The sequence below is a fragment of the Echiichthys vipera genome (assembly GCF_963691815.1).
Source record: "Echiichthys vipera genome assembly, chromosome: 5".
In the NCBI taxonomy this organism is placed as follows: Eukaryota; Metazoa; Chordata; class Actinopteri; order Perciformes; family Trachinidae; genus Echiichthys; species Echiichthys vipera.
In genome coordinates this window covers 3,652,544-3,661,285 of record NC_139830.1, presented here as the reverse complement: position 1 = coordinate 3,661,285, position 8,742 = coordinate 3,652,544, and the positions used below count along the sequence as shown (strand labels likewise).

Below are 8,742 nucleotides of genomic sequence, written 5' to 3'. Positions count from 1 at the left end.
GGTGAAATAAATAAATAAAATGAACATCAGTGATGAAATAAATAAATAAAAATAACATCAGTGATGAAATAAAGTGCAGTGTTTGCCCTCTTTACTTTTTCTCTCTTTGTTTTGAAAGGAGGCACCGGAAGTCGCGCCGCCCCGCGCCCGCCGCTTGCCGCAGCTTGTCGCGGCGGCTGCAGCCTGTAGGAGCGGCCGGTCCCTCCCAGCAGCCTCTCGGCTCCCAGGGAAAGCTCTTCTCCTCACAGCAGCAGCGGCAGCAGCAGCAGCAGCAGCAGCGGCGGGGACTTTCTGCCTGCACACGCCGGATATCCCTCACATTTAAAACACACACACACACACACACACACACGCGCGCGCGCACGGCTGAAAGAGAAGAAGGCCACTTCCTCCCGGTCCCTCCTCTCCGACTCTTCCTTTTTTTTTTCACTGGTGTGTGTTCGCCTCTCCGCCGCCCCGTCCTGACCGTCTCTGTGGCGCACTCGGGTTTTCTTGTGCTGACATGGTAGATTATCACGCTGCCAATAACCAATCCTCTACCGGGGGAGTTCAGACCTACATGGAGCAAGAAAACGACTGGGACCGGGACCTGCTCCTGGACCCGGCATGGGAGAAGCAGCAGAGGAAGGTAAGAGGAAAAACCACCGCGGAGAAAAGAGGAAAGTCGGGCCCAGCTGGGGCCGAGTGGAGCCGGGCTGAGAGGAGGAGGCGGCGGCGGGGAGAAAGAAAATGGCAGGGGAAAGGGATGGGGAGTGGAGGTCAGAGCCCGAGTACGGGCCTCTGGTTTCGGCTCCACAAACCCCGCAGCTGCCTCCACGGTGCCCCGCTTTGAATCACCCATTCTCCGGCCGGCCTGGCCCTCCTCTCGGCTCCTCTTCCTCGGTGTCAGGCGGCTTCATTTCCCCCCTTTGAACGCTTCACTCTTCTCTAATAATGAAGTGTGTGTGTGTGTGTGTGTGTGTGTGTGTGTGTGTGTGTGTGTGTGTGTGTGTGTGTGTGTGTGTGTGTGTGTGTGTGTGTGTGTGTGTGTGTGTGTGTGTGTGTGTGTGTGTGTGTGTGTGTGTGTGTGTGTGTGTGTGTGTGTGTGTGTGTGTGTGTCACATTAGCTGCTTTCTGAAGGTGATTTTCTCTTCCTCCCTGAGAGGAAACAGGGCGCTACATTGTTGCAAATTCCCCCCTAAAAAACCTCTAAATGTGCAGAAATTGCAGGTGAAAGTGTGTTTTCTCTAAAAGGGTGAGTTGGTGTGTTCTCCCCGGGCTTGTGTGCATTGAGGCCGGGTTTCATGTGGAGGATGTGACCGATACCACGCTGCTCCAGGGCCGATGTGCAGATAACTCTTCATTAAATCCACTCTGAGTTCTCACCTTTCTTTCTTTCGTAGTGATTTATTGATATTTTAAAAGATCTACACATGCTCAGGGTTTAAAACTAACCTGAGGAGCCGACAGGAGAGTTGTTGCATCAAAGTTTAGGCATTTCACTGAATGCACTGAACCAAGGGCCCACTTGCTGGCCTGCAGATTTTTAGCTCCAAGGATATTCTACATAAATACTCGAGACACCAAATAACGTTAAAGCAGCGTATGGTACACTGGGCCCCGCTCTCCCCTGTTTCCAGTCATCGACAGAGCAGGTGTGCGTCTCTTCGTCCCCTCTTACCAATCAACATTTCCACATATTTACCTTTTTTGTTTTTCTAAAACACGCAGATTTGACTCAGCTTCTTCTCCGTGTGTGTTCTTTAACAGGTGTCACTGTTCTGCTTGTGTTTTAATGCGATTCTAAGCATGAAAACACAACTTTACGCATGCGTAAGGATGGTTTTTATACTCTGAACGTTTTCCTACGATGAAATTCAAACAGTGCATTATGTCACCAAGTCTACAGTATCACAAGATATCGTAATATATTGAATGGTAACCCCTTGTACCCAGTGGTGTAGTGGCAGGTATATAGAGTATGCCCTCCACTTACTCTGGCAGTTTACGGTCTACCCACCCATCAGCCAGAGAGACATTGGCGTATGTAGGAGGATAGTATCTTATTTTTCAAAATAAGTGTCAATACTTGTGCTGGACAACTTCTTTTTGCATGACACACTGTAAGTTTACCCACTCCCTTCATGCTTAAGTACTCATCTACCTAGCAGTACGCCCACTTCATGGACCACCACTACTCTACTGCTTCTAACGCATCACCAGGTTCTTGCCGATGCACAGCCCTGTAGGATGTTTGCGGTAGGGGAGAACCTACCCAAGAAACACGGGACGGCCACACAAGTCTGACACGTCGAAATTCGTCACTACGTCCAGCACGCGAGACTTACCAACCCAGAGAAAGAAAGATCATGTAATGGCGTCAGAAGTTATCCCCGCAAACCTGTTTTTGAATGAGGAACGTAAAATCTTCCGTGTGGACAGGAAAAAAAATGTGTTTTTGACCCGTTTATAGTCTGAGAAACGATGTGAAACTTTAGCAATAACGAGTTCACGAGTATGTTTCAAAAAAACAAGAGTGAGGTCGATCGTTTCTGTTTCAAATCTGTCGTTTCATCCGTCCTCAGATCTCAAACGTCCCGACCAGGGAAACAAACGTCAACTTACGTTCAAAGTTAAAGAACAGCGTCATCATCCAACTGATGCATTAAATTACACTTGTAACGAAGAGAACACACACGTGAGTCGTTAATCACATGATAAAACGATTCGTATACGTAACGTCACCTTTGAAAAAGACGTTGAACTGAAAAGTGTTTGGATCGACCCGTCTCTCCCCTACTCTGTAAACCTTCCCCTCTGATGCCAATGAAAGCTGTTGACTGCTATTCACCAGACGGACGAAGATCACGCGCTGCAGGAGAACTGAGACGATTTTGGGTCCGACTCGCTCCTCGTGACACCGTCGGCAAAGCACCGATGTTATGATGCTTCTAAAGATCATCTCCTGTTGTGAGCGTTGGTCACGTGAGACAGAACGACAGCAGACCAACGACGTACCGACTGGTTATATTTACGGTTTATCGTCCGTCAGTGACTTTGAATCTGGCTAACGTGCGGTTATCTACTCGCCCGGTGTTTGGGATGATTCCTACAGCCCTCTCTGCATCTTCATCCGTATTCGTGACTTTGTTCTTCACTCATTTTCTGCACAAGAAGAACAGAATCGTCGCCCGATATCCGATATCGACTCTGTGGTTTTCAACTTCTGGATTTGACGCTTCAGACTCTGGACCATCATGAATGTATCTGTTCATTGTGTCGTCTTCTGTTTGGGACCGAACGATTTGCTCTCTGCACGCTTTAGGAACAAAACTGAGAAATGTATCATGAAGTGGGGTTACAGAGGCTGAAGTCCTCACCGCCGCGGCCCAGGTTTGACTCCGACCTGCGGCTCTTTGCTGCATGTCACCCCCCCTTTCCTGTCACTCTTCAAGTGTCCTCGTAGATCAGGGGTGGGCTATTCCGGTCCTGGAGGGCCACTGTCCTGCGTGTTTTAGGTTTCTCTCTGCTCTAACACACCTGAGTCTAATGATTTGCTCGTTAGCAAGCAGCTGATGCTCGTCACAGTTTGATTATTGTTAGACTCAGGTGTGTTAGGGTAGGGAGAAACCTAGAACAAGGAAGGACAGTCGCTCTCCAGGACAGAAATTGCCCACCCCTGTAGATAAAGCCATGAAAAGGCCCCAACAAATAACTTTAGAGATGTCTGTTAAGGTTTAAAACGTGTGACACAGTGTGTTAAACGATCGTTCTCAGCCCTGACGTGTTCCGAAATGGAAATGTGGGATGAACACGGTGACCCCGACGATGACGTCGATGTCATGCGTGACTCTGTGGACGCGTGATCCAACAGTCGACCTGTCTCATAAGGGAGTGGAGAGTCTAAAGAGCCGTTGCTTCACAGTGTGGAATGATTGAGTGGGTGTGTGTTTTTTTTTATGTGTGTGTGTGTGTAGTGCTAACCAGGCTACGCACCCTTTATCTCCTCCACTCACTCTCCACATGACTGACATACTTTCTAGTGGTGTGACAGCATGCCGAGCATTGAATCGTGCATTTTTATTAAGCTACTCAGCGTTTTTTAGCCGCCAACCTCAGACATTCCTGCAGTTGATAAGCATCAAACCTGGCCCGTCCAGTCTGTGTGCTGTTAACTCGCGGTGGCTCGACGACTGTGAGGAGCTTTCCTGCGTGTTTGTCTAAGAGATGGCACAGGGCAAAGTTTCCTTTCAAAGGGGACACCAATCATTAACAGAGTGAGGCCGGTTGTGCAAACCTGGGGTCCATTCCTGAGCGTGGACTCTTGATCTGAGGTGTGTGTGTCCACGGCTTGAGCTCTGCTGGCCCCAGTGAGGCGGGGGGGAACCGAGGGCGAATTCCTGCAGTGTATTCACGCCCACTGTGCCAGTTATTGCGCAAAAGTGAGCAAATGTCTCCTGCAGGAATATCAAGAGAGAAGTGGATATAATGAGTGTGGGAATGGGTTTGTCCTTGTACTACGTGTGTGCGTGCGTGTGTGTGTGTGTGTGTGTGTGTGGAGCGAGCCCCGTAAAGGTCAAAACCAGGAGCATTTGTCGGATGCAGAGTTTTCCGTCATGCTGACTGTTGCACATTCACCGTGTCGAGTAACGCAAGAGGAGGGGAAAAAGCAGCAGCGCTTGGGGTCGGTTTGGTTTCTCTCGCCTGTATTTCGTGTCCTCAGTTGAGCGAGACAACAGGAAGTGTGATAGTTTGCGCTTGAGCTACAAGGATTATTTCCATCATCGGTTCATCTGTTGATTATTATCTCGATTCATTGCTCGTTTAAATGTCAGAAAATGGTGAAAACAGTCCAAGTTATTGTCCTCAAACGTCTCATTTCCTCCATAACTCAAAGATATAAAGTTTCCTGTAGCAGAGGACGAAAGAAACCAGAAAATATTCACACTTAAGAAGCTGGAACTGGAGGATTTGACCGAATATTAGGACTTTATCAGTGTGTTTTAAATGAATGCAACACACACACACGCATATCTAAACTCTCTTTTATCTTTTCAGTAAGAAGTTCAAACACTTCCAAGGAGACGTTGGGCAGCAGTTAGGCGCTAACGTGCTCCGAGTTTCAGTGGTGCAGGACAGAGGTTCAACTTGTTTTGGGAGTCTCTTGTGATTGTGGATGTTTCAGAGCTTGCTTGCAGAGCTTTGTCCTCCAAGCGTGTGTCCAGTTGTCCCTTTTGGTCCATTTCGGTCCGTCTCTCCACACCCCAGAGTGACTGGACTGAGCCCAGCTGGGTCCAGTGAACTGTTTCAGGCTGAAGCTCGTCGCCTGACAAACACAAGTCCTTTTTCTCAGCGCTCTCGGTTCCACCACAGGCTGAAACATGTCAAAGTATGCGGTGACGCCACCTCCACCTCCGCCGCAGGATTTTATTGTAACTCTCGACATGCAAATCCAGCTTCTCCGCGACAGTTAGGAAGCACATATTTCCCATCACGTCATGAGGCAGGGCGAAGGTTCAGCGACAGGAGGGGAGGGAAGAGCTAACAAGGAGAGAGCAGTGAAGTACATAAGCAAGAGACGCCTGGAGCGGCCGGGAACACTGCTGCGTGACTGTTCCTGTTTGTCAAAGTGATTGTTCTTATTTGTCAAGGTGAAATCGGATTAGTTAGCATTTGTCCCATGGTTCCCTTAAGTTGTTTGGTTTGTTTTAGAGAGGACGTGTCTCAGACGCAGCCTAAAATGACGGGATCAGAGAGTGGGCGAGTCTTTGCACCGATCCCACTACGACTAAATGAATCGCCAACAGTTTTGATAATCCATTGAGTCATTTTTGAGTCCAAATTCTCTGATTCCAGCTTCTTAAACGTGAATATTTTCTGTTTCCTTTCCTCCTCTTTGACCCTAAACTCAATATCGTTGAGTTGTGGACAAAACGAGGCATTTAAAGACGTCACCTTGAGGGTTTTTCTACCATTTCCTGACATTTTTAAGACCAAACAACTAGAGCCAGACTTGTATATTGGACCGACATATTGGCGTTTATGTGATCCTGTATGAAAAATTCAATTTTGCAGAACATATAATGCAGAAAACCAGGCTGGGGGTGATTTTAGAAATGGTGTCATCGCGCAGTTTGTCCTTCAATTGACTGATTCTGATCTTTATTCATTGTTCTTCTTTATTTTCCCGGGAATTGTTTGACTGTAATGTTCAATATCCTTTAATAAAGTTATTTGTTTAGGAAAACAGCCCCCTGAGCACCTCTGCAGAGTCATATTGGTGCAAAACCACACCCCAAAGGTCTGTTTTTATTCCAGCTCAGAATCGAGAATCATCGTTAGCTGCAGTCGTAATCAGATATCTCGTACTTTTTAGATCTTTTTAAAGTAGTTTATTTCTCATGTACTCTGCAGATGGAGGGTCAAGTATCAGGAAGGAAATTCAATTCAATTAAATTTTATTTTCAGTGCCAAATCATAACAAAAGTGATCTCAGGACACTTTACAGAGCAGGTAAAGACCACACTCTATGACTCATTTATGATTTACATAGACCCAACAATTCCCCCGTAGAGTACGGTGGCAACGACAACCTTCACTATAACAGACAGGAACGTCAGACAGACCCAGCTCTGTGGAGGACGGACATCTGTCTGCACCGGAGAGAGGAAGAAAAGGAGAGAGAGAGAGAAAAGACAAACAGATGGACAGAGAGAGACAAAGACAGACACAAAGACAGAGACAGACACACTTCCAGTAACTATAATAATATCTATAGTAATGTGAATATGACTTATTAATACAGCAGAACAGTAGAAACAAGCACAGCTAAGGTGATAGATTATAATAGTAGAAAACATGCTTTTAAAACCTCTCTTGTTCCCAAAGATGATAAAAACTGACCCAAAGGTTTCACTCCAGAGCAGTTCTGGTCCAAACAAACGGACGTGGAGCCAAAAACCCACCAGAGAAGAAGGGAATTTCTGGGTTTGTGTCGCAGCTCTTCGTGTTTTTTGTTCCTCTTTCCGCGGCTCGTGTCGGGAGCGCTTCACCCATAAATCAGCCGTGTTACAGCGGCAGAATCAGTGGCTGTGGTCAGTGACTCTGATGTCTATCTCTCTTCATTTCCCTACCAACGCCGCCAGCCCGTGTGCACAGTCGTCATTCGGAGCCGGAGTGAACGGCCGAGCAGACTTTACACCGACGTCTGCCGTCACGTCTCTTCTTTTACAGGATTACGGAACAATAGTCGTACCGGATGAGTCTCGTGTTTTCTTTAATAACACGCCGTAAAATCACTTTGTTTTTCTAGTTCAGCGTTTAATTATTACTAGAGTTCAGATGTTCTCCAACGAGGGCAGAGAACAGAGCCACAGAAGGTCACATTTGCATTTTGCGCGCAGCAGACAAAGTACATTAAACAATATATCATTCATATTCATGCAACGCTCCGTTTCTGCAACTTTGGGATCTGACTGAACTGTGAAAGTGCTGTAATTGTGCTTTTCAGAGCGAGAGAAGGTCACAGTTTGGGTTTTGCACTCATGGACGCACAGTTAAAAGCCTTTTGATTGACTAATCTGTCAATTAGTTTCTCATACTTGACTCTGCAACAGGCTGTTTCCCTAAACACAACTTTATTGAATATAAATGCACACAGATCAGCAGTGTTTGTTCACCCGAGCATCGTTTTCTGCTTTACATGTTCTGTAGATCTGAATTTTCATATCTGATCACACGTACGCCGATTAGTTTGCCAATAAAATGTCATTAAATGGTGGAAAATGTTCCAGATGACGTCCTCAAACGTTCCGTTTTGTCCACGACTCAAATATATTCAGTTTAATGTCACAGAGGAGGAAAGAAACCAGGAAATATTCACGTTTAAGAAGCTGAAATCTGAGACTTTAGGGGAGAAAATGACTCAATCGTTGCAGCTCCAACGTCACAAAGTACGCAGCACTTTTAGCCGTTCTCCCCTGACACACCCCACACACACGCACACACACACACACACACACTCTGATTTATGTTTCCATTCCTGCCAAGGTGGGCAGCTGGACACAATGTTAGTTTGTTCTCTTGCCGCCCACTTTCGCATGCTTTCTCCGTGAGTTGCTGGCAGCCGGGCGGAGCCGGTTCAGATGGTCCCGGGTTGGCTCAGGACGAGCTGTGAGTGACATGTTGTCAGGACCAAACAATGCGGCGCGCTGTCGTCACTGCACCGGCTCAGATGGGCCTGCACGATAAAGCTGCCGGACTGCTCCCCTTCCTGTTCCAAAACATTCAAGAGAATGATGAGGAAGCTGAAAGCAGTGGAGGAACCAGCCCGCTCCGTAAACAACAACAGAAACGCAATGCTCTAAAGCAGCAGACGCTTTTAATTGGTCTGTCTTTTTGTGCGCGGCTGACTCAGCGCAGCGGCATGACCGACCTGACTGAGGGTGTGGCAGAGACGAGAGCGATCAAAGCTGCTGTCATTGAGCAGATATCAGCATAAATAACATATAAAAAATGGACGTAGCGTCTCCGTCAAGGTCCGTCCTCTCAGCTTGATCCAATCGTCCTCGCCTACGGGAGTCTCCATCCAGTCAGACTTTGACTCCGCCTCATTTCCTCTGACCAAAAAAGGGCATGTATGTGACGTTGGGGGGAGGGGCGTACGTCCATCTGGCTGACGTTTACCTCTGAGGAGAAGTGAGGGCCAGAGGCTAGCTGTCACTCAAGAGGCCACGCCCCCAATTATTCATGAACTTTAACCTC

General features: G+C 47.3%; 1 protein-coding gene across 1 annotated transcript in view; it reads left to right on the top strand.

The window, feature by feature from the left end:
* The first annotated feature begins 247 nt into the window (after window positions 1-247).
* The window catches only part of actn4 (actinin, alpha 4), a 77,487-nt gene continuing 68,992 nt past the window's right edge, over window positions 248-8,742 (top strand). Inside the window, exon 1 of the mRNA XM_083913795.1 lies at window positions 248-628. Coding sequence (XP_083769921.1) covers window positions 503-628 — 126 coding nt within the window. The 5' untranslated portion in view covers window positions 248-502. The remainder of the gene's footprint in view (window positions 629-8,742) is intronic.